The sequence below is a fragment of the Rhinatrema bivittatum genome, chromosome 5 (genome assembly GCF_901001135.1).
Source record: "Rhinatrema bivittatum chromosome 5, aRhiBiv1.1, whole genome shotgun sequence".
NCBI lineage: Eukaryota > Metazoa > Chordata > Amphibia > Gymnophiona > Rhinatrematidae > Rhinatrema > Rhinatrema bivittatum.
In genome coordinates, this window is record NC_042619.1 from 65552415 (window position 1) to 65580296 (window position 27882).

Consider the following 27882-nt stretch of genomic DNA (forward strand, 5'->3'; position numbering starts at 1 on the left):
TATATTAAAATCATTAAGTTTATTACAAAGAAGAGAAACAATCTTGCTGGCTCATGGTCTACAAATACCAACAAAACACATTGTTCTCATGACATTCAAAATAAATATAAAGTTGTATAAAAATATTAAATATAAAGACAACATGGCATAATTTAACAATGTTATCAAAAGGCAATGCATAATGAATTTTACTAAAACATGACTTTTTAACATTTTCACTGCCCATCCAGTTTTTGCAATACCTGCAGTCACTTGAAGCTTCTATGACTGACAGCTGGGATATATCCTCAGCACTGTGGACAAAAAACTGGGCAAACTGGATGGGTCAATTGGTCTACTTCTGCCATCATCTACTATGTTACCATGAATGTAAACATGACTCAGCTCAAGGATACAACAGTATTTATAAGACATCTAAAAACTGATTAAAAATTATTTAAAATTAATGTTCCTAGAAATCCTTTAGTATCAAACTGAGGATCACACAAAGTCAAGCAAAAAAAGGTTTTAAAACTTCTTGTACATGCCAGTGGTTTGTAAAGTATTATCCCTTTTTATATTATCCAGTTCCAGACTACTAAAAACTAGTCAGTACAGACTAACTGATGTCTAACCAAAGCTGTGCTTATGTGCACAGAACCATATGCTTTCCCTCCTGCAGTTCTGTATTCATAGTAGTATTTTCCATATGCCAGAGGCTCATCCACAAACTATCAATGTAATAGAAATCTATTATAATGTTCCTAACACAGTAATATGGAGTTTGCTCTCATGGCACGAACAATTCTCTTACTCCAGATGCTATATTCGAAAAGCACTGGTCCATTGAAAAAGTAGATATAGCCTAAGAGAAAAAAAAAAGACCAATTATATAACAAATCACATTTGATCAAAACAGATACTTTGGGGACTGCTTTTTGGTATGTAAGGCTGAACAATATTTATTTTTCTGCATAATATAATTTACAATAAAACAAGGCATTAAATAATGATTAATTAATTAATTAATTAATTAATCTGATATATATTCCATTTGTATGTTCAACATTTATAAAATAGCATATCTGCGAGCGCCTGCTACTTACATGCGTATATGCTATTTTTACTTGAAAATCCCCCTTGAAAATTTACTCCAATGCTTATGGCTTACTTCTATTAGTTGTACATAGGGACGTTTATTTTCAGTTTTTCTTTTATTTTAATCAGGAATTTATCAGTATTTATTATAGCAAGAAAAATATATTTACCCAGAAAAATGACAAGTCATTTTTTTCCCACTGGATTTCTCCCATTTTGGTTCTTGTTATAAATACTGACAAATTCCCAGCAAAAATAAAATAAAAACTGAAAATGAAGGTACCTAGCTATACTATAGTTTCCTTATGAAACTTTCTTTCCCTGGTACATAGGATAAATTCAGATATGACTATGGATCTATTTTTAAATGGGATTCTCTTACTCTTTGCCTATGGCAAAATTCTCCTTAGGAATAGGAGCAAAGTGTTAATTGATACAATATAACTGATTGATTGATGGGAGCTACTTTTATCATGCCATTATCAGCATATACACACCTAGAAAAATATAGGACAAAACTGCCAAATCAAAGCAAATCAATAAAAGTTATCATTAGTAGTAAGTCACTCTACTGTATATCCCTGCATGTATTGTATCTGTCCTTTTCAAAATTTTGAGCAGTTCTGTGACCTCATGCTTTACCGGGCTAAGGCTGTTGTAATAAAATACTTACTATCATGTATTAATGCCTATTGTTATTATCCATTCACATGTACAGTTCTTCTATTGCATTTTCTGGGAATAAAACTTTTAGTATTTCTAATGTTTAATTGTTCTGACTTTTTTTAAATTGAGATTCACCGGTGTGTACTGTGATGCAGAAATTACCTGGTAATCAGAAACGAATCAAAAACTATGTTAGCCTTTTGCAAATAATGAATATACAGTAGATATGTTTAAATCACCTTTCTGCTTTGCATAGTTCAGCAATTACTGAATGTTGTTACTGTAAATCTTTCTACATTTTTTAATTCTGCCATATAGAATTTGAGCTATTGCTTAAATGGCAACCTCACGTCTTTACCCAAGCTACAACTAATAATTGAAGAAAAAAAGAAAAGAAACATGAACTTACCATTTCTTTGATAGGCTGCATCTACTTTATCACCAATTCCTGAAAATTCATCTTCTATTAATTTTGGATAGCCTTTGTCAAGAGTTTGCGTCTCTTCATCAAAGCTTTAAAAAGCAATAAAAAAAACCAGAATATTGCATTATGATGCTTTTACTCCTGAAAAACAATTCTTTTTTCTCCACTATAGTTTCTTTGTTCACATACTAAAACATCTGTATTCCCATACTCTTCTTAGCTATTTTTATCTATTGGGGAATTAGGAACAAACATTAAACTTGCATTACACACAGTGCTGATGACTTTTTTTGGTAGAAGATGGACTTTACCTGTGACACCGTGACACCTGCTTGACCAAAACACAAACAATGAGAACAAAGGCCATCTTGGATTCAATGGTCACAGTCATTTATTAAATACCCTATCATGGAAATCTAATTAGGGTGCCAAGTCAGGTTTGCCTATTCTAGATTCCCAGGTGATACCATCAAAATCTTGCCTTTGCAACTGTTCTAGCAGGTCACCTAATATCTCACTTTGCCCGTGAGCCATAACAAGTAATACTGTCTCAGAGGGTGGAGCCATAGAAGGCAGGCCACCACACATCAGACTTAGCAGTCTCTTCTTTACATCTGGAGCCACACTCACAATCTAAAATAGAACAAAAGGTATCGCCAACTTTTTTTTCAAAAATGCTCTTCACCATCAGCCAAACAATATTATAAAACAAATATTGTAAGAAAACGGGACCGCATCAGCAAGCCTTAGATGACGTGCTCAGTAACAACACCAAGCCATCCGGTCTTTTCAATCATTTGCAGCCCGTGAAGATATTATTTTGCAAAATACACCATCCGGTGTTATTCAATCGATATTATTTGTGTGAATGTTTATATATGCCCTTTCAATAAATCTTATGGTAGTTGTAAAGATGACTCTTGTGAATTCAGAATAAATGACTCAACAGCGGCCGTGTTTCGCAGCCACTAGGCTGCTTCATCAGGAGTCAATGGTGTAACAAAGAGTCTGTTCCAAATGGAACACAAGGTCTCCATAAGACTTCTTTCTCAACGCCGGACTAGAGTGGGTCTTTTGGAGACCTTGCGTCCCGTTTGGAACAGACTCTTTGTTACACCATTGACTCCTGATGAAGCAGTCTAGTGGCTGCGAAACACAGTCGCTGTCGAGTCATTTATTCTGAATTCACAAGAGTCATCTTTACAACTACCATAAGGTTTATTGAAAGGGCATATATAAACATTCACACAAATAATATCGATTGAATAACACCGGATGGTGTATTTTGCAAAATAATATCTTCACGGGCTGCAAATGATTGAAAAGACCGGACGGCTTGGTGTTGTTACTGAGCACGTCGTCTAAGGCTTGCTGATGCGGTCCCATTTTCTTACAATATTTGTTTTATAATATTGTTTGGCTGATGGTGAAGAGCATTTTTGAAAAAAAAGTTGGCGATACCTTTTGTTCTATTTTGGCTTTTGAGCTGATAGGTTCGCAGAGCTACTCTTTGTTGTTTGTTTATTGTAATAGCACACTCACAATCTGCCATTCTCCAAACCACCAGTAAGAAAAACACCGATGGGTAGATATGGCTGCCCTCATCAGCCAGATGCATGGGGGTGTCTGTTACAGGCAGCACCCATGCATCCACACTGGGGAACTGCCCATTAAATGGGACAGCCATGACACATGCTTGACTGCCTTGCACAAAACAATGAGAACAAAGACCAGCTTGGATTTAATGATGACAGCCATTTATTAGATAACATAACAAGGAAATCTAATTAGGATGCCAAGTCGGATTTGCCTATTCAAGATCACTAGGAAGTGCCATTAGAATCATGTCTCCTTAACCATTTTAGCAGGTTGCTCAAGATCTCACTTCACCCACAACCCTTGACAATTAATACTGTCCCAGAGGTTGCAGCTATACTTGGCAAGCCGCCATATAGCAAGCCTAGCAGCCTCTTCTCATATTGTCCACAGTCTGACCAGACAATGTCATCAAGGTCCAATCCTCTGGGTCTAATGTTTATCTTGTCTAGATCAATGATCTTCTCACTAAGAAGGTGGCCCTAGCCATGCCCATCCTCATTTGTTGGAATGTCCCCTAACTACTATTCCCCCAAACTTTCCTTTTCCCTTAGTATTAGAATTGGTGACCCTTCTACAGAGAGTTCCCCATGTGCATCTCCAGGGTGTGCTGCAGATTGGCAGAGCACAAAGGGAACCCCTCCCCCCAAATTAAGTTGCAGCTTATTCACCTAGGGAGGAAATTCCTCTCCTCAAGGCTTGTAGGAACAAATCATTATCTATGTCTGGCAAATGAAATCCATCCCGCACATAGAGCTCCTGTCAATGTACATCTGTCCACTCATGGTAATTATAGAGGTCCCCGGGCCCACACTAGCACATGGTGTTGGCGACCTGCTGATCAACATAGAGCAGTACTATCCCCATCAACTGCTTCCTGCCATCTGAAGATGATGTATGATTACGGACCAACCAATACAGGTGTGGGGCCACTCAACAGAGAGTCAGCTCAAGTCATTCCTAATGCTGTTAGGCAAGGATAAGCCTCTATTTTCCCTGGTCTTTGCCTCCCAGATATATGATGATAAAGTCTGAAAGATACATTTTGCATTTTCTGAAATGCAGGAGGGGAAATAGAAGGAGCCAACGCATACATCTTCTTATAATCCACTGAATCACCCTTCCCTTTGTAGATATGCCAAAATTCTGGAGGAATCTACCATTGATGGCTGTTATGTCAGCCGGCCGCAGAGCTCGCAACTGGTCTTCCGCACCTTCTTTGCCGCCCTACCAGGGGCAGTCTCTGGCTCCACTGCAGGGCAGGGGGAGTGCTGTCTGCACTGCTCTCTGCACTGCTCTCCTCTTTGTGGTCTTGTCCACGACCGTAGAACCTGGAGGCGCAGCAGAAACGCTGCCGTCGTCAGCCTCTCGTATCTGGCTTCCCAGGTGAGCGCATGCGCTTCTCTAAAATATTTAAAGGGCCCACGACACGCCAGCTGCCGGCCCTTCTCTGTGACGTCACCAGTTCAGAGGCCTATTTTAGGTGAGCCCTGACTATCAGGACTCGCCTTGGCAACTGGTCTTCACTCTAGTCATGTGTCCTGTTGCTTGCCCACGGTTTTGCTTGTGTTCCTGTTATTCCTGATTCCGACCTCTACTAAGCCTGACCTCGCTACCGACTGTCTCCTGATTCGGACTTCTGCTAAGCCTGTTCGTTTTACACTTTAGATATTAAATTGGGGTCAATTTTCAAAGAGTCATTGAGCAGCGAAGATAATTGACTAGTTTTTGCTGGTAATCTTTAGCCCAAATTTTCAGCCAAACCTGACCAGCTAGGTTTCAAACTGAAAGTATGCTTTAATCTAATCATTCAATATTTGGCTAGATTTAGCACAGCAATTTATGCATCTGAGATTTCCCACCTAAATTTAGCCAGTTAGCTTAGGGGATTGGTGCTAACTGGTTAAATCTTAAGCTCCTTCCAGGGATGCCTTTGGAACTGCTTCTTTTTATGATTGCCCAAATGTGGCCACCTGGTGAATTAGGAGGTCACTTTATCTGGTCAGTGGTGGAACAGTTTTTAAAGCAGAGGTTTAAACAGTTCACTCATGAAGTTAGCTGACTAAACCTTTTGAAAATCCACCTCCTTCTGATTTCAAGTCTACATGCAATTGTACATCAGGATGATTCGCTGTATGTATTCCAGTCTATATTGTTTTATAACGTAGGTCATGACAATATTTGTTAGAAGAGCTTTTCTGCAGAAAACAAGATATCATCAGACATTAGTGGGATATATTGTATAAAAGCAGTCTTATTTGAAAGGACTTTCTACTTTATTTATATATGATTAGTACTAGTGAGATTTGTAACCAGAAGCAAATATATACATATACAGAAAAGTCCTGCATGTGACCTGACCTTTACAGGAAAATAATATACTGTAGCTCCTATATTGTCTCATACCTCCAGTATGTGCTTTCAGAGAAGAAAAGTGTCTTCCCAGTGTCTGTAATGTGGACAGCAGCATCTATTGTTCTTAGAGACTTAGGGAATCCCAGTTCATAAATTTTCCTGGGATAGCCTTCAAGTATGTCATATCCATTGAGAGCCCAAAATTTTCTCCCTGTTTAAAAATGATAATGAAAGTAACGTAACTTCATATGACCAAAAAAATAAAAGGAAACTGCACAATTATAAAAAAAAAATGATAACAGGAAGAGATCCATAGTACATTAGCTGAAGGTATCAGAAAGGTGATATAACACGCTTAATAGATAATGCACTAAATTTTAGCTTGTAGATGCAAAAAATAGCATGTATGTGGGATTAGCACGCATGCTCACCCAAAAACACATACAGGTCAATTCAAAAACCCACAGAGAAAGTATTTTTTTCCTTCTGATCAATGGCCACTTCAGATCTCTCCTGTTTCTTTTGAAATGTCTAACTTGACTAATTTTCTTGAAAGTTCTAATGTGGAAGTTTCTGAACATTTAACATTGTTGATCTCTTTTGTGTCAGAATTTGATTTAAGTAAGGCTATGAATGCTAATTTTCTAGGACAGCCTGTGAGAATGTTTCCTGATTTAACCAAAGTCACCCAGGAAAGGAGGAAGGGTTTGCTAACACTCGGGCCGATACAGTAAAACGCGCGGGAGAGCCGGCGAGCACCCACTCTCCCGACGCGCGCCCAGGCCACTCTCCTGGGCGCGCGATTCACTAAGGAAAGGTATGGAAATTAGGGCCCGCGATAAAAAGGAGGCGCTAGGGACACTAGCGTGTCTCTAGCACCTCCTTATTGACAGAAGCGGCAGCTGTCAGCGGGTTTGACAGCCGATGTTTAATTTTACCGGCGTCGGTTGTCAAACCCGCTGACAGCCACGGATTCGGAAAATGGACGCCGGCAAAATTGAGCATCCGTTTTCCAACCCGCGGGCCACAGGCAGATTTTTATTTTTTTAAATTTTTAGGGCCTCCAACTTAATATCGCTATGATATTAAGTCGGAGGGTGTACAGAAAAGCAGTTTTTACTGCTTTTCTGTACACTTTCCCGGTGCTCGCCGGAATAAACTCCTGCCTTTGGCAGGTGTTAATTTCTGAAAGTAAAATGTGCGGCTTGGCTACACATTTTACTTTCTGTATTGCACGGGACTAACTAATAGACTCATCAACATGCATTTGCATGTTGCGGGTGCTATTAGTTTCGGGGGGGTTGGACGCGCGTTTTCCACCCCTTACTATAATCGAGATTGTTATATTTTCTTTGTCAGAGCACTTATGCTCTTTTTTATATTCCAGGAATGTGACTATTGAATCCCAGACTGAGACAGCAGGGGATATATAGCAGATTAATGCAGGAAAATATCATGCTATTCATGGTTTTTCTTTTCTAATTGCCTATTTCTCCCATTACTACTGATGGCTCCCCCAGTTTACTTTTGGTTAAGTTGCTGAGGGGAAATTGTTTACACTTTATTCATGTATATTAGAATTCCTATTATGTTTTCCTTCAATTGTACCCCTCAGTTTGTTTTTTACAAAGTTTATTTTTCTAACTTTTTAAATTGTAAACATAAATAAATAATTAAACAAACAAACAAATAAAAAAAACCACAGAGCAGATAACTAGGTGAATTGACTCAATTATCTTTGAATGGATATTCAGCTGCAATTACCCAGCTAATTGTACAGCTGAATATTTGATTTTGACATTCCTTCATTTACGTGTGGGTAGGCACAAATTTCTGCATGTACTTACATCTGTTTTCTGACCTTGATTTAGTGAGCACACTAGGGCCTTAGAAGTCCATTTCCAAAATCCCACTGAGCTGCTAAGTTACCTGAGACATCTTTATCCAGATATTTAGCAACTTTATGGCCTGTTCATTATTCAACCAATCTGCCTGGCTAACTTTGACCACTTCTGATACTGTGCACCTCTCAGGCAAAGTGAAACTGAAGCCTGGGAATTCCCCCAGTGTAGCCTCAGGCAATTTGTGCAGGCAATGATTTACCCAGTCAAAATAGGGGGAAAATTTCAAACCCAGAGTTTGTCCTGCTAATTTTAAAGTTAGCCGAACAATCTGAATACTGACCTCTTAGTGTATCTCGCAATTATTTTTGTGCACGGACCTTTAGTACAAAGTTCCTTTAACGTTGCTTAGTGGTATCATTACAATGAAAAACTGATGACTTTTTTAAACTACTTTATGAATTTGAGGCTGACCTCTAAATATGAATATCCTATCCCTGCCGGGATATTCATAAGCAGCATCAATCCTGTTTGGAAGCTCTGGCCAAAATGATTTAATTAAGACAAATTCTGGTTCGGTCATCTGAGGATGTTGTCTCCAGAAGAACCTATTAAAAAGAAAAAATATAAAATACTATTTAAAATAACCCAGTATACTAGTCTAAGGGCCATGAGGGCAATTTTAAGACTGCGAGGAAGAGTAAAGTCTCCTCCTACAAAATTTGCATCAGATTTCAAAGGGAAAATGTTTCCTGTGAAAATTGAATTGGAAAAAGCACCTGCACAGACTTGTACCTGTGATATGCACAGGTACTTTTTCCAGCAGAATTTACATGAATATATTTTAAAAATAAAAAGTGTACACATAAATCTGGACCCCCCACCCTGACTCTGACCTGGAATGCCTCTCCCAGTATGTGCATAAATTTACACACATAATCCATGTTTTCATGTAAATTTATATACATACCAGGCAGGAAATTTTCAAAGGGGCCAATAATGCAGGTAAATCCGCATGAATGGCTTTGAAAGTTGCTCTCCCTATGTACTAAGTATTTTTCTAATAGAGAAAAATCCTTTAGTACATTTAGTCCTAAGTTAGAAGACTTGTGTTATTTATTACTGTTTAATAAATACAGTGGTAAAGAATGTTAATCAAAATAATATAGTAAATAATTCAAATCCTCCTCATGTCCTCATATTCTAATCAGGCGCCATAATGAGAAAGACCATTATGCTTGGGCTGAAAACGCTGTGTAAAAATCAACAGCGTTTTGTCTTACGCAAGACCATCTTTTTTGAGGGAAGTATTTTTTGTGTTTTAAAATAAAAAAGTTTGCAACACTTATCTTTTTACAAATGAGCCTAAAGTCCAAGAAGGCATATAGATGGGCTACATCTTAGTGCTTAAAGCAGCCAGGGAGGCCAGGGTTGAAATCCCCCGTCACACCTTGCGACCTTGGGCAAGTCACTTCCAAGTTGCATTGCCTCAGGTACTAAATGAGATTGTGAACCCTCTGGGGACAAGGAAATGTCTACAGTACCTGAGTGTGATCCACTTTGAAGGGGCTTAAGGGTGTAATAAAAAAAGAAAATCATAAATAAATAAATGACATCCAAGAGAAAAAAATGAAATCTCATGACAATATACAGGGGCTTTAGCCTGAAGTATTTAAAGGGGCGACTTCCAAATTGCCTGCATTGAAGTGCATACACTTTCCCCTGCTTTTTCAGCAGATACTTTTTCAATAGCATATAATATGCATAGATCTGAAAATGCAATCTCCGTGTGCCATTTTCCTCAACCAACCTAACTATTTATCTTTCCTCCACCTATCATTGTAATTTCCTTTCTCAGTTACATGTAAACCGACATGATGTTTTTTACGAATGCCGGTATATAAAAGTTATAAAATAAATAAATAAATAAAATACACCTCTGGGACTGCCTCCTCTCGATGGAGGTCATTTTCAAAGGCATTTTGCATGGAAATGTAACAGACTATCTCAGCAATTCTCAAAAGCCCATTTGCCCGTATTAAGTGCACTTATCATGATATATAATATGTAATTTTTTACATGAATCCCGGTATATAAAAATGTTAAATAAATAAATACTTATCATGGATAAAACCTATTGACAATTCAGTGGCATAACTGTAGCAATTTTCAAAAGCCATAGGCAATGATTTAGGGGGTCATTTTCGTAGCGTATCGCACACGAAAAGGGACTTTTCGCGTGCAATAGTTAGATCGGGGCGGAGTCGAGGCGGAGTTTGCCCCAGAAGAGGATGAGTCGGGGTGTCGTCGGGGCGGATGCGGCGGAAACTTTGCTGGCGGCGAAAAGTAAGAACCCTTTTCGCTGCCAGTAGCATGCCCAATAGCACCACCTTTTACGATGGCGCTATTGGGTGTGAAAGCCGGCAGCGATCACATCACGGAGATTCGCAGGCCCGCCCCCCCACTTCGCCCCCCGCTCCCTGTTACCGCCGGATTCTCTAAGGTCTGCGACAGTGTCATAATCCTATGCAGGTTTCAGATGACTTTATTCTGAGCTGCTGAAAATCTGAATTGAATTCTTGGCCCAGGGCTCTTCTCTCTGGGTCTGTTGGGACTGAGGATGCTACAGAGACAGTGCTTATAAGCCCTGGAGGGGAGGGATGTCCAAAGCATTGATCAATGACGACACGCAGAGGGCAATTTTCATATCTATTTCCATGCATAAAACTGTGTTTTACATGCAAACACTTGTGTGCATACACACAAAATATTACTGAAAAATGTGACTCAATTTTCCAAGGGAGAATTATTTCCCTTGGAAAATCATCGTGAAGCCTGTGGGTAAAAGTGCCCACAGACTTTACACTGTTCACAGTTTTAAAGTTTCTCTCCGAGAGAGTAATTTTCAAACAGCTCGCATAGGGCCAAAGTCTGCAGGCACTGTTTATTCGCAGGCTATAGCACAAATTTTCAAAGCTGACTTACGCTCAGAGGTTTGTTTTGAAAAGTCACGGAGTCACCAAGTACACCTGTGGGCATACACACACAAAGATGCACTGGCTCCTGAGCAGGTGTAACTTTATCCGTATATATTCGTGCACATACTCTCAAAAAGTGAGAGCTTGCAAATAAATACTTTTCCAGCCCCAACTCATCCCCTCAGAACGCCTTGTAAAATTATGTATGAACCCCTCAACCCCATTGATTTTCAAAGTGCATTTTAAGCACATAAACAGAGTTTTATGCGCATAAGTTGCTTTGAAACTCACCTCCCCCCACACCGGTGATTAGACTCAAGGTCCGGATTACCATGTTCCAGAGGATGCCACAGTCTGACTGAGCAGCATCACTGCAAGGACTGGTATAAGCAAGCTGGAAGACAACATAAAATAAGGGGAGAGCCCTGGCTAGTTGCCCATAAAAAGGCGACTGGTTCCAAATGAGCTGAAATCCCAAAGGAACAGCAGGAAACTGCCAAGCAAAAAAAAACCAATCTAAAATCAGTGGATGGAAGTAATTCACTTCCAAAATGTGTTCTTTTTTCTTTACAGTAGGCATGTTGTTGTGGTTTTGACTTCTAAAAATCTGCAGATACTTCCAAAGTTGGTTACATAGAAAGTTTTGCCTTCCTCAGCTACAAACTATAATTAGATTCCTGGTTCTAGGATACATTCACTGGCATCATTATTTGTACTGGAGCACATCCAGAAGTGTTGCCAGACTCTCTATAACCTCATTTAACCTAGGCCTGTTTCCGCAGCATCAATAGAAACAGAGGTGAAACACCCATGCCTAGATTTGCAGTGCCATTAACTCCATGTTCCAGCACGAATCCTTTCTGTTTGGGCCCCATTAGTATCACATCTTACCTGTCTTTGAAGATTATCATTTCCCCTCTGAGCTCTGTGACTGCATCAATAGATAATTCTGGATCACATTTGTCTGGAGTTTTGGGGTGTTTTGCATATGGATCCTGATCCCCTGGCCCTGCAACAATATGTCAGGTTTGCGTATTAATGCTGGAATTGCCTATATATCATGCAAGCATGGAAGGTACTGCCTGGGCAGTCTTGGCTTCTTTCCCAGCCTACCTTTATTGTATTGCCTGCCACCCTTGTCTTTGACCATCTGGCATAGCAAGCAGTGCAATGTACAATTCTAGTTCTGACTTCAGTAGGTCACAGGAACTACATCTCCCATCAGCCCTTTCTGTTTCAGGAAGAAGGAAAGGCACAGGACAGTGTTTCCCAAGCCTCTTCCAGAGACACACCTAACCAGTTGGGTTTTCAGGGTTGCCACAATGAATATGCATGAGATACATTTGCAAAACCTGGGTCTCCAATCTATGCAAATCTATCTCATGCTTATTTATTATGGATATCCTGTAAACCCAACTGGTTAAGTGTACCTCCAGGAGAGAGTTGGGAACCACTGGCATAGGACACCAAAGGAGCCTTGTAAATGGGGCTAATACTACCAGTCGCAGAGTTGCTGATACACTCACTGTGGCCAAAGAATCACCTATGGATGATATCTTTAGCATCTTTTGAGCCCTTTAGGCTGTTAAGTGGTTGAGAAGTGGTTGAGAAGTAGAAAACATCATTCATTTTATCTCTCACTGGGACTGATGCAAAAAAAAGCGGATGCTGAAAAGTCAGCACTTAATGTGTCATGGCACCCGCAAGAGGGGCACCATGCTATATGGAAATTAGGGGGTTGCGCTAGCAAGGAGGTACTAGGGTAGCTTGCACGCCCCTAACGCCTCCTTGCTAACACAAACCCGCGGCAGTTGCCGGTTACGAAAACCGATGCCGGTAAACTCGGCATCGGTTTTCATAACCGGCCATATGCGGAGGTATTTTTTTTCCTTTTTTTTTTTTTTACTTAAAAAGTACAGAAAGCAGTTTTTTCTGCTTTTCTGTACTTCTTTTACACACGCTCAGCTATTAACTCCTGCTCCAGGCAAGCATTAATACGTGAAAGCTAAATGTGCATCTGGGATGCACACTTTTTTTTTTTAATGTAGAGTGAATGAGTAATAGCCTCATCTGCATGTGATGAGCGCTATCTGCATGTGATGAGTGCTATCGCATTCACTCCATGTCGGTCGCACGTTAAATAGGCGCTAATCCCCTTATTGCATTAGGAGGTGGATTAGCGCCTATTTAACCCGCGTCCGACTGCGGGTTATACAGTGCACTCGGCTGAGCACACTGTATTGCATCGGCCCCACTGTGTCAGATAATCACGTTCATTACTAGCTCTCTGGGACAGCAGCTCATTGTAGCTGTATGTAATTTTTTGTAAAGTTCTCTATAAGTGGCAAAAATAATAAATATATATGCATCTTTTGGTGTCATATTTCCTTTTGCTTGTCTTCTGTGATTGAGCTTTGTATTGTATATTCAGGTGCTTTCTACTTTGCCTTTTCCAAATTGTGCCTTTCTCCATCTATTCCTTGTGTGGTTTTCCTTCTTTGCTGCCTCTAATCATTTTCAGTTTTGAGGTCAGTTGCACTTGTTTCTCTTTTTTCTTCTGCTTAGTTTACATTTGGTGCATTTTCAGTAGTTCATTTTTTCATGAATCTTCTGTGTTCTTTTTAAATGTATATGCATTAACATTTTTATTTTTTTAAGTTATCCTGAATAGGAATTCATATAAAAATCATAATAATATTGAAATGTCTTCTGTACTCTTAGACATATGATAATAATTAGTCCTATGGTTAGTATTAACACAATTTCATATTTTAATGCATTTTTTGTTCATGCAAAACTCACAGAAAAGCAAGTGAGCACATCTAGAGGTGTGCAAACTTAAAAAAATGTTTCTGAATGAATTCAACAAAATTCCAAGAACATTTGTAGTTCATCAAATTAGTTTGCCAAACTTTTTTCACTAAAAGGTTCATGCTGTTTCTATGAACTGGTGAATCTGCATCTGAAACTGATTTGCAGTGTCTGTAGAATTCACATTCAATGCATATTCCTGCAATATGACAAATCTGCATTGAATCTTGTAGCTTTTTCCCAAATTCACTGTGTTAAATATGGATATATTTTTCCAGTGAAGCTGAGGAAAATCCAAAACATTTTGTTAAACTTGAACCTGAATGAAATTTGCCTGATTCATGTCTGACTTTGAATTTTTACATATTTTAGCCACACCCACCATATAGTGATTGGATCCCTTGGACATCATCATCAGGAAGCCAGAACTTGTTTGTTTCAGTGAATGTATAAACAGGGAACATCAGAGCTCCAGGATCAGAGGAATGATCTAGTCCCAAAGCATGGCCAAACTCATGTGCAGCAACAATAAAGAGGTTATATCCTGCAAAAAAGTAGTGGAAAACAAGATCAAACCACAGTCAATTGACAAAGCTAAGCATTAAACCTACATATAGTTTATTTGAATTATCAACAAGAGAGAGAGAAAGACTCTTTAGAAGGGTCTAATATTAATCAACTATTTATACCACTGTAGGAGGGCCACTTATTAACTTGAGATGAGGTTTTGATAGTGGTCTAGGGTTTGGGGGCCAGTTTTAATTACACAGTCAGAGGTACAAACTGCCTACCTAGGTGCTATCAAGCTAAGGCAAGAGTACATTGTAGAAATCTCATGTTACTTTCCTCATTCCAAATCACATTAAATGTTCACTGATGTGTACTGTGCTGTTCGTACCTCTAACTGTGCATTTAAATCTGGATCCCAAACCCTAGACCACCACCAAAACCTCAGCCCAAGTTACTAGTTGACCCTCCTACAGTGGTATAAATAGTTGACTAATACATGGGTTACCCCAGAGGCTCCCTCTCTCTCTCTACTCCACTCCACACTCCTCCACTCTCTCTCCCCTCTCCTGCCTAAAACAGGATTTGTGATAATTATCACAAATCCCACTTCAGGCATATCCCACAGCTTAACAGCAGGAAAAAAGGTATAGTCATTTCCAGCATTAAAATGGGCAATAACATGCATTATGCTATCACCCTCATTTCCATAAACCCCACCCAAACTCCTCCCCTTTGACTAAATTTTCAAATTTTGCATACACATCTCATGATGCGAAAATTACACACGCATTATGGCATTATCACATGCGTTAGGGCCCTAACGCCTATGATAACGCCCTAATATGATTTGAAAAATGACCTTGTTAGCCGGCTAAATAAACTCCTCCCAGTTACAACCCCAGAATGCCCCTAACTTCTCCAGCTAAATTCTAGCTACCTAACTTATTAACTGGCTAGAATTTAGCTGGAGAAGTTAGGGGCATTCTGGGGTTGTAACTGGGAGGAGTTTATTTAGCCGGCTAACAGGGTCATTTTTCAAATCACATTAGGGCGTTATCATAGGCGTTAGGGCCCTAACACACGTGATAATGCCATAATGCGTGTGTAATCTGCCCAAATATTCATTTTGCCAACTAATTTGAATTAGCCAGCTAAATGCTTTGAATATGGACCTCACTGTGATTAAGCCAATCTGACACATCAAACATACAGTTTCCTTCAGATGTTTCAAGTGTTATACAGTACTATAATCAAATTCATAATAAATGTCATTAATAAAGTTTCAATGCAATTTTATTTTTCCAAAATATAAATCAGTTTTCCAAAGTAATAATATTTAATACCCATGGCCTTGATTTATCAAAATGCACTAATTATCTCCTATGATAGAAAAAGGGGCGTGTTTTATGGTAATAGGCAGTTTATTGCAATTTGCGCTAATACCTATGCAAAGCGCTAAGTTACCACAAATTGCGATAACTTTTTCGCACTTTGAGATAAGTGCCAGAATTGTGGTATTTCCTACATACAAACACATCGCAAAATGTGATAAAACCTTAACGCAACCTATCGCACGGATTAACGCTACTGAAAAAGGTGTAGCTAAAATCGGCATTAAAGCCGTGTGATAAGACTTCGCAAAACGGTAAACCCAGCCCACTCCCGCCCCTAATTCCCCCTCTTTTTCAGATTTGCATCGCACCATACGTTATGGTGCTATCACATGCATTAAAGGCGTTTTCGCATGCATTAAGGGGTTTTCATATGCGTTAAAGGTACTTAACGCATGCAAAAACGCCTTAACACATGCGAAACCGCCTTATAGCATTTTGATAAATGTCCCTACATGTTGCATTAAATTAATCAGCTATATTTGTGCTGGTCATTGTCATGAAAGAATAAGAAAAATTAATTCAATTATCACGGTCAATTAGATCACATTTAGAATATGGAATTGGAAATCAATTGTGGGCACCCAATTCCATAAAGGTTATTCAAGTGTTCAAAAAGGCTTGCTAAAAGGAGATGACCGGGGCTTATTAAGCTGGAAAATTACCCAAGTTAGCGCTATTTTTTCTTTAGAGAAGAAAAGGAATATTTCAGAAAATTAACTTTCCCTAGGACTAACAAATATTACAAAGCACATTTTATCATGCTGAAGGGAAATAGATTTCACCACCTTCAGAGGAAGAGATTCTTCACTCCAAGTGTGGTAAACTCATGAAACATTTTGCCAGTGGAGGCAGTCAGTGTTACAACACTAAGTAAAATCAAAGCAAGAAGAAGAAATTGTTAGGTTTGAGAATGTAATTAGATTCTAAGGAAAAAAGTTCTAAATCAAAGAAATTTAAGGTGATCACCACATTTGGGGTAAAGAGAGAATTGTATTACTCTGCATTGCAGAATTAGATTAAAAGCAGGGTGAATAACTTTCAAATGCGTGCAGTGACATATACACACATATATATGACCGCAAGCAGATCTATGCAAGTATTTTATAACATACACATATGATATAAGCAATTGTTATAAAATATGCGTATCTCTACCCCGCAACATATGCATGTATGTAGGTTTTCACACGAATACACGCAGTGCATTGAAACCACGTATATCGATGCATTGAACGCACAACCTTTTTCTACTTGTTTTAAAAACATACACGGGTAAACTAGGACTTATGCAGTCTTCGATTTATACGCATAAGCCGGCCAGTTTTAGCATGCGTATGTATATGAAATTAACCGGTTTACCAATTAGTCCACCAGTTCCCCAGTCCTTCTCCAGGTTATCAAGACCTTCTTGGTTCTTCAGCCTGAACTCCCCCCAGTTCACCCAGACCTCCCACCCAGTCAGTAGCACACGATAACACCTTTAATATTATGTATGCCAGATGATTAGCAGGTGTAAAAATACGCAAGTAAGTTGGCAGATGTATGCACACGTGTCATTTAAAATAGCAACTTACATGCATAAGAGTTGGTCCTGCCCAGGAAAGCCTCTAGACTGCCAGTTTTGTATATGTGTATATGTGCACATGAAAATGAAAATGTGCACATATTTTTTACTTTTGTATAATATGGAATACGTGAGTAGATGCTACTTATGTGCATATATGCTCCTTTTTATGCACATAACATTTAGAAAATTAACCCCAAAGAGGATAACTTTCAAACAACTCCATGCAGCTCCATATATACGTGTATATGGCTGTATGAAGATCTATGATAATATTTTATAACCCATGCATATCAGATACACACATATTATAAAACATGCCTATCTCTAACCTGCAACATGCACACATATGTACAATATGCTTATGTGCGAATACATACAATGCATTGAAAGCACATCCTTTTCCCAGCAATTTAAAAAATATACATGCATATATTTTCCATGCATAAACAAAGCAGGACTTGCTTGAGTAAAACCCGATTTATGTGCAGAAGTTAATAATTTAAAAACAAGCACAGGGAATTGAAATGACTGGTTTTCCAATTCTCCCACCAATTCACCTAGTCATGTCATTGAGACCCTCCTGGTTCTTCAGCCTGAGCTCCCCCAGTTCACCCAGACCTCCCACTCAGGCATTAGCACACAATTAACAAGTCTGATATCAGTTATACAAGTTGCTAAATGTTTGCGCATGTCTTACCAAAATTACAACTTACATGAATAACTTGGCTCCAACCCTGAATGGTCCTAGACTGACCCTTTTTTTTGCATGTATAAGTGCATGTAAAACTTAGGGTCAGATTTTAAAATTTAGGGGCGGGTGTAGATTTGTGCGTGCAACCCGGCGCACACAAATCTACGCCCGATTTTATAACATGCGCAAGCATCTGCGTGCATGTTATAAAATCCGAGGTCGGCGTGTGCAAGGGGGTGCACACTTGTGCACCTTGCGTGCGCCGAGCCCTAGGGGAGCCCCGATGGCTTTCCCTGTTCCCTCTGAGGCCGCTCCAAAATCGAAGCGGCCTCAGAGGGAACTTTCTTTCCGCCACCCCCCACCTACCCCTCCCTTACCCTACCTAACCCGCCCTCCAGCCCTATCTAAAACCCCCCTTACTTTTGTTCGCGAAGTTGTGCCTGCCTCCGGGCAGACGTAGGTTACGCGTGCTGGCAACAGCCGGCCCACGATTCTGGGCACAACAGCAAATGGCCGCTGTGCCTGGAGGTTCCGGCCCCACCCCCCGCCCTGCCCCCTTTTTCAAGCCCCGGGACTTGCGCACATCGCCGAGCCTATGCAAAATAGGCTTGGCGCACGCAGGAGGCTTTTAAAAGGATTACGCACATATATTACACACGTAACCCTTTTAAAATCCCCCCTTAATGTATACACATACATTTGATCCTTATAAAATAGCTATTGCGCAAGTACAGGCTACTTACACAAGTATATGCTCATTTTACGCATGCAAATGCTGTGAAAATTCGTCCTATAGTATATTTTTTATTCTTTCCCCTGGATTACCATGTCGAATAGGGTTGTCTTAAATGAAGTGATCATTTCCCAAAGTAAGTGATAATTATAGCTTGCAGCAAGAGGACTATATGATAAAAAATAATTTGATTTGTTGATCCAGAAGAGTCAGATTAAATCTAATTTCTTGCTTCCTTCAGGGTGCCAAGGGCACCGGGAAGTTTTTTAAAAAGTTAACTCGCCCAAGGTGAAACAGAGAGCCAAACTCCAACTCATGCCCTAGCATTTTCCCTTAATCCGATTCTAACTGTCTGAACACTAGTGCAACTATGTTTTGGGGTTTTTTGTTTGTATTCCTCCATCATGCTGAGATATTTTGTAACTGCTAGGAGCTCCATTTTGGTGATCTGGTGAGAAAATAATTCTGAGCAGCAAAATAAATAAATACGTTGTCTCTCTCTCCTTAGAAAAGAGTCAGATATTTAAATTACGGACTACTTCATACTTCATACTTGACACAACTTCATCCGCTGAGATCCAAGGAATTCTTAGGAAAATGAAACCATCCTCTCATCCCTTGGATCACATCCCAACCAAACTACTACTAGCAATCCCAGAATCTATCTCCAAATCCCTGGCAGACATCATAAATTGCTCCCTCACACAAGGACTCTACCCGGACAACCTCAAACTTGCCTCACTCAAACCCCTTCTCAAAAAACCAAATCTCGACCCAAACGATCCTAACAATTTCAGACCGATAGCTAACCTCCCATTCATAGCCAAGATAATGGAAAAATTGGTAACTCACGACTCTCAAACCACATTGAAGACAACAACCTTCTATTTCCATCACAATACGGATTCCGTAAAACCTTAAGCACGGAAGCCCTCCTCATCTCTATGACTGACCACAATCATCCTAGGCTTAGACAAAGGACAAGCCTTCCTTCTGATACTACTCGACCTCTCGTCTGCATTTGATACGGTCAATCACTCCCTTCTCATCAACCAATTATCAGCCTTAGGTATTTCAGGCACTGCCCTATCATGGTTTCAGAACCTTCCTCAGCAACAGAGGTTATAAGGTCAAGATTCATAATAAAGAATCCTCTCTACACCCCGCAGCCGTAGGAGTCCCTCAGGGCTCATCCCTGTCTCCTACCTTGTTAACATTTATCTGTTTACCATTATGTAAACTTCTCACTGACCTCAATCTCAAACATTTTCTCTACGCTGACGATATTCAGGTCCTGATCCCCATCGAAGAATCGCTCGCAAAAACAATGTTGCACTGGGAATCCTGCCTCCAAAATATCAAACAACTTCTTACAAGTCTCAACCTGATACTAAATTCATCAAAAACGGAACTTCTACTCATCACTCCAGAAAAACAGCTCCATCACATACACTCATCCTACCGTACCAAGCACTACACAAGTGAGAGATCTAGGAGTTCAAATTGACAATCACCTAAACCTGAAAGCTAACATCAACAAACCACCAGAGACTGCTTTTACAAGCTCCAAGTGCTGAAAAGAATACGACCTCTCTTCCACACACATGACTTCAGAACGATCCTACAATCAATCATTTTCGCAAAGCTGGACTATTGCAAAACACCATCATGGCTTGGTCTCCCTTCATCACACACCAAACCATTACAAATGGTACAAAATGCCTCCGCCCGTATACTCACCAACACCAGGAGAAGAGAACACATAACACCTATCTTGATGGACCTCCATTGGCTTGCCCATCCACTTCAGAATAATCTACAAGGCCATTCTCACCATTTTCAAAAACATCCATCAATTAGCCCCAATCGATCTCCATATTCCCCTCCGATTACACCATTCCACAAGACCGACAAGAGATGCTTACAAAGGATCACTTCAAGTACCTCCAGCCAAGACTACCAGACACATCACGCTTAGAGATCGGGCATTCTCCACAGCCGGTCCAACATTATGGAACTCCATATTCCACCCGGATCTTAGAATGGAACCCAACATCTCAACATTCAAGATAAGACTCAAACGTGGCTGTTCACGCAGGCCGTTCCTAACTCCCAACCCCATCTAATCCCCCTTCATGCAACAAGCTACGCTAGTATTAGCGTTAATAGCCACCTCTCACAATGTTATTTATACATATATTTTTACTATCTAATCTTCATTTCCCTTCTCATTCCAAGTTATTGGTTTTCCTGTTAGATGTAACTGCTTTCTGCACTTTTGTTAAATGGTAAGTTTCACCCCCCTGTTTCTTGTGAACCAGCATGATGGGACCACCGTCTTGAATGTTGGTATATAAAAAAACTTAAATAAATAAATAAATATGATAAAAAATAATTTGATTTGTTGATCCAGAAGAGTCAGATTAAATCTAATTTCTTGCTTCCTTCAGGGTGCCAAGGGCACAGGGAAGTTTTTTAAAAAGTTAACTCGCCCAAGGTGAAACAGAGAGCCAAACTCTAACTCATGCCCTAGCATTTTCCCTTAATCCGATTCTAACTGTCTGAACACTAGTGCAACTATGTTTTGGGGTTTTTTGTTTGCATTCCTCCATCATGCTGAGATATTTGTAACTGCTAGGAGCTCCATTTTGGTGATCTGGTGAGAAAATAATTCTGAGCAGCAAAATAAATAAATACGTTGTCTCTCTCTCCCTAGAAAAGAGTCAGATATTTAAATTACGGACTAGCTGAACTGAGGAGCCTCCCATCACTAGCCATATCTATCCTGAGAGAGAGTTGAACACAGAGGGAGGAAAGCTAGCCCTGTCCTCATGGGAGATGACAATTATTTGCAGCTCCCATGAGGATAGGGATAGCATGAGACATTTAATATGACAACACAGTCTTTTTAAGCCAGTGGGACTGAAGGATGTGTTTTCAGTCAGATCTGAATTTTCATCTAAGTCATATTGATTAATAATTGAGGTGTTTTCTCTAATATTTTAATTTGCTTGTTAGTTTTTGTTAATTTTAGTATAATCACTCTGTAAAAACTATTGCAACTTTAACTTAATTTAAACACAATTTTAATTACATTTTTTATCATTCATTGTCTTTTCTTCACACTGCAAATTTATCTAGTCGTTCTACTCAGAATCTGAACATATGTTGGACTGAGGAAAGCTATTCATCATTTAAACAACATAAAATAGCTTTACGAGCAGCTTCCTCATTGTTTGTGCCTTGCTATCTCTGTCCTGCAGTGTGATGTACCACAACCTTCAACAGGAGAAGGAGCTAGACCCTTTCTGGCAGTCCCGGATCCCCTCGTCATTTTTGGGGGCCCCTTAGTCTCCACCTACACCTGTATTATCCCCCCTCCCTCCAATGTTTGAAGCAGCACAAAAAGCAGAGTGCCAGAAGACGGACAGTGAAATGCTAAGAGAAATTAGGGAAGCTAACCAAATTGGTAGTGCGATAATAATGGGAGATTTCAATTACCCCAGTATTGACTGGGTAATGTATCATCAGGACATGCTAGAGAGATAACATTCCTGGATAGAATAAATGACAGTTTTATGGAGCAATTGGTTCAGGAACCGACAAGAGAGGGAGCAATTGTAGATCTAATTCTCAGTGGAGCACAGGATTTGGTGAGAGAGGTAACAGTGGTGAGGCTGCTTGGCAATAGTGATCATAATATGATCAAATTTGAATTAATGACTGGAAGGGGGACAGTAAGCAAATCTACAGCTCTCGTGCTAAACTTTCAAAAGGGAAACTTTGATAAAATGAGAAAAATTGTTAGAAAAAACTGAAAGGAGCAGCTACAAAGGTAAAAAGTGTGCAAGAGGCGTGGTCATTGTTTAAAAAATACCATCCTAGAAGCACAGTCCAGATGTATTCCACACATTAAAAAAGGTGGAAAGAAGGCAAAATGATTACTGGCATGGTTAAAAGGGGAGGTAAAAGAAGCTATTTTAGACAAAAGATCTTCATTCAAAAATTGGAAGAAGGATCCAACAGAAGAAAATAAGATAAAGCATAAGCATTAGCAAGTTAAATGTAAGACATTGATAAAACAGGCTAAGAGAGAATTTGAAAAGAAGTTGACCATAGAGGCAAAAAACTCAACAGTAAAACTTTTTAAAATATATCCGAAGCAGAAAGCCTGTGAGGGAGTCCGTTGGACCTTTAGATGATCAAGGGGTTAAAGGGGCAATTAGAAAAGATGAGGCCATCGCGGAAAGATTAAATGATTTTTTTGCTTCAGTGTTTACTGAAGAGGATGTTGGGGAGATACCTGTATCAGTGAAAGGTTTCATGGGTAATGATTCAGATGGACTGAACCAAATCACAATGAACCTAGAAGATGTGGTAGGCCTGATTGACAAACTGAAGAGTGGTAAATCACCTGGACCAGATGGTATACATCACAGGGTTCTGAAGGAACTAAAAAATGACATTTCAGACCTATTGGTAAAAATTTGTAACCTATCATAAAAATCATCTGAAGACTGGAGGTTGGCTAATGTAACCCCAATATTTTAAAAGGGCTCCAGGGGCGATCCAGGAAACTACAGACCAGTTAGCCTGACTTCAGTGCCAGGAAAAATAGTGGAAAGTGTTCTAAATATCAAAATCACAGAACATATAGAAAGACATGGTTTAATGGAACAAAGTCAGCATGGCTTTACCCAAGGCATGTCTTGCCTCACAATCTGCTTCACGTTTTTGAAGGAATTAATAAATATGTGGATAAAGGTGAACCGGTAGATTGTGGTATATTGGATTTTCAGAAGGCGTTTGACAATGTTCAATATGAGAGGCTTCTAGGAAAACTAAAGAGTCATAGCATAGGTGGTGATGTCCTTTCGTGGATTACAAACTGGCTAAAAGACAGGAAACAGAGAGTAGGATTAAATGGACAATTTTCTCAGTGGAAGGGATGGGCAGTGGAGTGCCTCAGGGATCTGTATTGGGACCCATACTTTTCAATATATTTATAAATGATCTGGAAAGAAATACGACGAGTGAGGTAATCAAATGGCAGATGATACAAAATTGTTTTAGAGTAGTTAAATCACAAGCAGATTCTGATAAATTGCAGGAAGACCTTGTGAGAATGGAAAATTGGGCATCCAAATGGTAGATGAAATTTAATGTGGATAAGTGCAAGGTGATGCATATAGGGAAAAATAACCCATGCTATAGTTACACAATGTTGGGTTCCATTTTGGGAGCTCCTACCCAAGAAAGAGATCTAGGCGTCCTAGTGGATAACACATTGAAATCATCGGTTCAGTGTGCTGCGGCAGTCAAAAAAGCAAACAGAATGTTAGGAATTATTAGAAAGGGAATGGTGAATAAAACGGAAAATGTCATAATGCCTCTGAACCGCTCCATGGTGAGACCGCACCTTGAATACTGTGTACGATTCTGGTCGCCGCATCTCAAAAAAGATATAGTTGCGATGGAGAAGGTACAGGGAAGGGCAACCAAAACGATAAAGGAATGGAACAGCTCCCCTATGAGGAAAGACTAAAGAGGTTAGGACTTTTCAGTTTGGAGAAGAGACGGCTGAGGGGGGGATATGATAGAGGTGTTTAAAATCTTGAGAGGTCTAGAAAGGGTTAATGTGAAACAGTTATGTACTCTTTCGGATAATTGAAAGACTAGGGGGCACCCCATGAAGTTAGCATGTGGCACATTTAAAACTAATCAGAGAAAGTTCTTTTTCACTCAACGCACAATTAAACTCTGGAATTTGTTGCCAGAGGATGTGGTTAGTGCAGTTGGTATAGCTGTGTTTAAAAAAGGTTGGATAAGTTCTTGGAGGAGAAGTCCATTACCTGCTATTAATTAAGCTGATTTAGAAAATAGCCACTGCTATATTACTAGCAATGGTAACAAGGAATAGACTTAGTTTTTGGGTACTTGCCAGGTTCTTATGACCTGGATTGGCCACTGTTGGAAACAGGATGCTGGGCTTGATGGACCCTTGGTCTGACCCAGTATGGCATGTTCTTATGTTCTTACAAGCAAAACAGGAATTAGAAGACATGCAGTGACGTCTATCGCCCAGGGGCACAGCAAGAGAGCACGCATTAACAGTCTCAGTGGCAGCCCCTTCTCCTTCATCCCCGCAGCGCTTCCTGTTCAGAACGGAAATGGAGGCTGCAGGATGAAGGAGGTGGAGCTGCTACTGCCGGCGCATGCCCACTCGCTTTGTCCTGCCCTCTCCTTTCCACAATTCAGCCACCGATGTTGCAGCATGCATTGCAGTTCCGGCTTCTCTTGCTGCCTGCCAGGTGCTGCCACTGTGCCCATCCTGCTGCTGTGGTCCATTAGGAGCAGGGGGAGCTGGAGCAGGCAGGGGCGAGACAGAAAGGGGAGGTGGAGGGCTTTGAAGAAAACTGCTTAGATAGTAGGATGGGAGCTGAAGGTGAAAGATTAGGAAGAAGAGAACGTGAAGAGGAGAGAAACATGAAGGCTGGGGGACGGGAAAGCTAGAGAGAGGAGGAGATGGAGGCCAGAGCATTACCCACCCCAGGTGTTTCTTTTGCTAAACAGAAGTAAATATTTTTAAAACTTTCTTTTTCTTTAGAAATAAGTGTTTATTTGCGTGGTACCAAACTGATATTCAGTTTGGGGCCCACGTCAGTTGTTGACTGGAGTGAAGATATTGAAAAGGGAATGGAAGAGGCAGATGTAGCAGGGAAAGGTTATGAGAAAAGGAGGAGAAAGGTTGCAAGACCAAGAGAGAAACACTAAGCTGAGATGCAATGGCAAGACTGCAGGAAGCAGAGAGAGAAGTGAAAAGACTGATGGGGAAGTGGAAAGGGCTGAAGAAAATAAGCAAAGGAAAGTTCAGGGAGAGGAGAAGAGGCCAAGGAAAATATGAAACGAGACATAAGGAAAGAAAGAAAATCAGAGATTGTAGAACTGAAGTAATTTACTATAATGGAGGACAGTAGAGCAAAGAGGTAGAGAAGGAGAAGGAGAAGAGAACAGAAGAAGAAGAGGAATGGTCACAGACAGGAGGGCAAAAGGAAGTCTGAAAAGTGGCGCATGGCGTGAAAGAGGAATAAGGTGGCAAAGGACCTGGGACAGAGCAGGAAGAAAAAGAGAACAATATATACAAGAAGGCAACACAGCTAGAGGGAAGATATTTGAGACAGAAGAATGGAGCATAAGAAATAAAATAGTAAGAAGTTAAACACTGAGATGGAGAGCCTAATGTAAGAAGAAGGCAACAAAGGTTAGACAACATTTTATTTTGTGCTGTAACGCTGTGATAATAATAAACAGACTTATCCAGCTATCTAGCGGCCGCTATCCGCCGTTTGAATATCGGGCTCCGGGATTAGACAGAGAGAAAAGAGATGTGAAAAACCATGAGAAAGAGGATGCTGCAGAAGAGGAGAGATATGGAAAGGGTAGAAGGGCAAAATAAAGAAAAAAATACCAGGCAGAAAGGTAGAAAATTGTCACATGTTAAGTTTTTACTTTTGAACTTGCTGATATTTTGAGCTATAAATGGGGGTGATTTACAAAGGCACTTTAGCATACTAAACCCAATTTTATAGAAACAGGAGGCTCTTAAAAAATAACCCCAGCAGGTATGCGCAGAACATGATTTCACGTGTACCTTTCTGTGCATATTAAATATGCAAAGTCAGGGCAGGATCTGAATTTATATGCATGCTTTCAATTTTCCAAAGAATGCGTCTGAATCCACATGCACAAAGTAACACTTATTCTCGTGCAAATATGCTACGCAGGATTCCACGCACAACTGCAAATTTTTTAAGCAGATTTATGCACATAAATCCACTTTGAAAATTCTGGCTAAAGTCTGCCTTCATTTTGGCTTAGGTATATCCCATTGTATAAAACATACTTTACTGCTATATATATGATCCCAGTCCAACTGTTTAATGTTTTAAGCAGGAATTCATATTAATTTTTAACTTTTCATATGTTTATTAGAAGCTTCATGAGTTTTATATCTACAGGTTATTTTAATCCTCAGTGATAAACATTTCATCAAACATAAGAGGGAACAGAAAAGCAAGCACAGTGGTTACCTCTGGAGCTGCTTGACCAGGTTTCATCGTCATCAAAATGGGTATCTCCTCCTATTCCTTGCCCAGGAGGAAAAGCATGAGCTAGGAAACCATTAGGCCCGTCAAATGGATAAAAGTCACCGTGCTCTACAAAGAAAAGCAAGAAAACAATCAGACATACGGCACCATAGCAGCTGTAAAACAGATGCACTGTCCCCATCTTACTGTACCTTTAGTCCCAAAGGAGATCATGATGTCAGCAGTGCCAGAACGAAGTCTGGTAAAGTTGAGGGGCGTCACATCACTCCAAACCTTTAATGCTTTCTTGATGGCTCGGTCCACATCAGCATGCGTCAGATCCGGAGTGTAATTCACAATCCTGTCAAAGAGATACGACTGAAATTGAAGTGCAAATAGAGCCAGAACAATGTAACATAGCATATCAACAAACTCCTGATAATCTCCTCTCTCCAAGTCTCATACATCAACTGTGCATATAGACAAAAAAAAAAGGCAGAACGCATCCATTATAGAATATTATATGCAGAAGTAATGTTTATGAACTACAACTCATGGACATTAGGATCTAAGCAAAGATTAGATTGGAATTTACCTGCCTTTGCTTTTTTACTATAAAAGCAAACCAAGTAAACATCAGGGAAATTTGTAGATAAGAAAGGGGCATACACGCTTTTACCTGTAGGTCAAATTATTTTTGGACCATTTCAGTTGTTTAGGAAATAAATTGAACTGGGCCACATCAGGGACACCACATCTTGGTTTCTTCATGATATTTATTGTATCATCGTCTAGCTTTCCAGTCACCTCCAGACCAAAGAAAGCCTGCATTTCTCTGAGCTTCGATGCCATAGAGATCTTGCCTCTCTTTCTCAAGAAACCAGCAGGACTGGACACAGGACTGTAAATCGTATTCAGGTAATGCTACAAAATAAATATAATTCTGCTATTAAAGAACAAGATTTTCCAAGCAGAATTCCAGAGCCTCAGAAAGAGTGTTAGATTTACCAAATACCTCTGCATAGAATAGGTCTTCATCTGACAAGTCTACTTCTTCTGTTTCATGGGACACAGGAAATGACAAGCAGCACGCCAAGTTTAGAAGGAAGATGGCAGCTGAAAGGGTAGAATACATCTTGCTTGGTTCTAAAA

The 27882-nt window shown here is 39.9% G+C and overlaps 1 protein-coding gene across 1 annotated transcript; it reads right to left on the reverse strand.

The window, feature by feature from the left end:
* Window positions 1-27882, reverse strand: LOC115091999 (collagenase 3-like). The gene is made up of 10 exons (XM_029602423.1): window positions 27746-27882; window positions 27410-27654; window positions 26943-27091; window positions 26734-26859; window positions 14131-14292; window positions 11829-11946; window positions 8434-8567; window positions 6170-6329; window positions 2153-2256; window positions 1-844 (listed from the first exon to the last, which is right to left on the reverse strand). Exons 1-10 carry the CDS (start codon window positions 27863-27865, stop codon window positions 744-746), a joined length of 1419 nt encoding a protein of 472 aa, XP_029458283.1. The 5' UTR covers window positions 27866-27882; the 3' UTR covers window positions 1-743.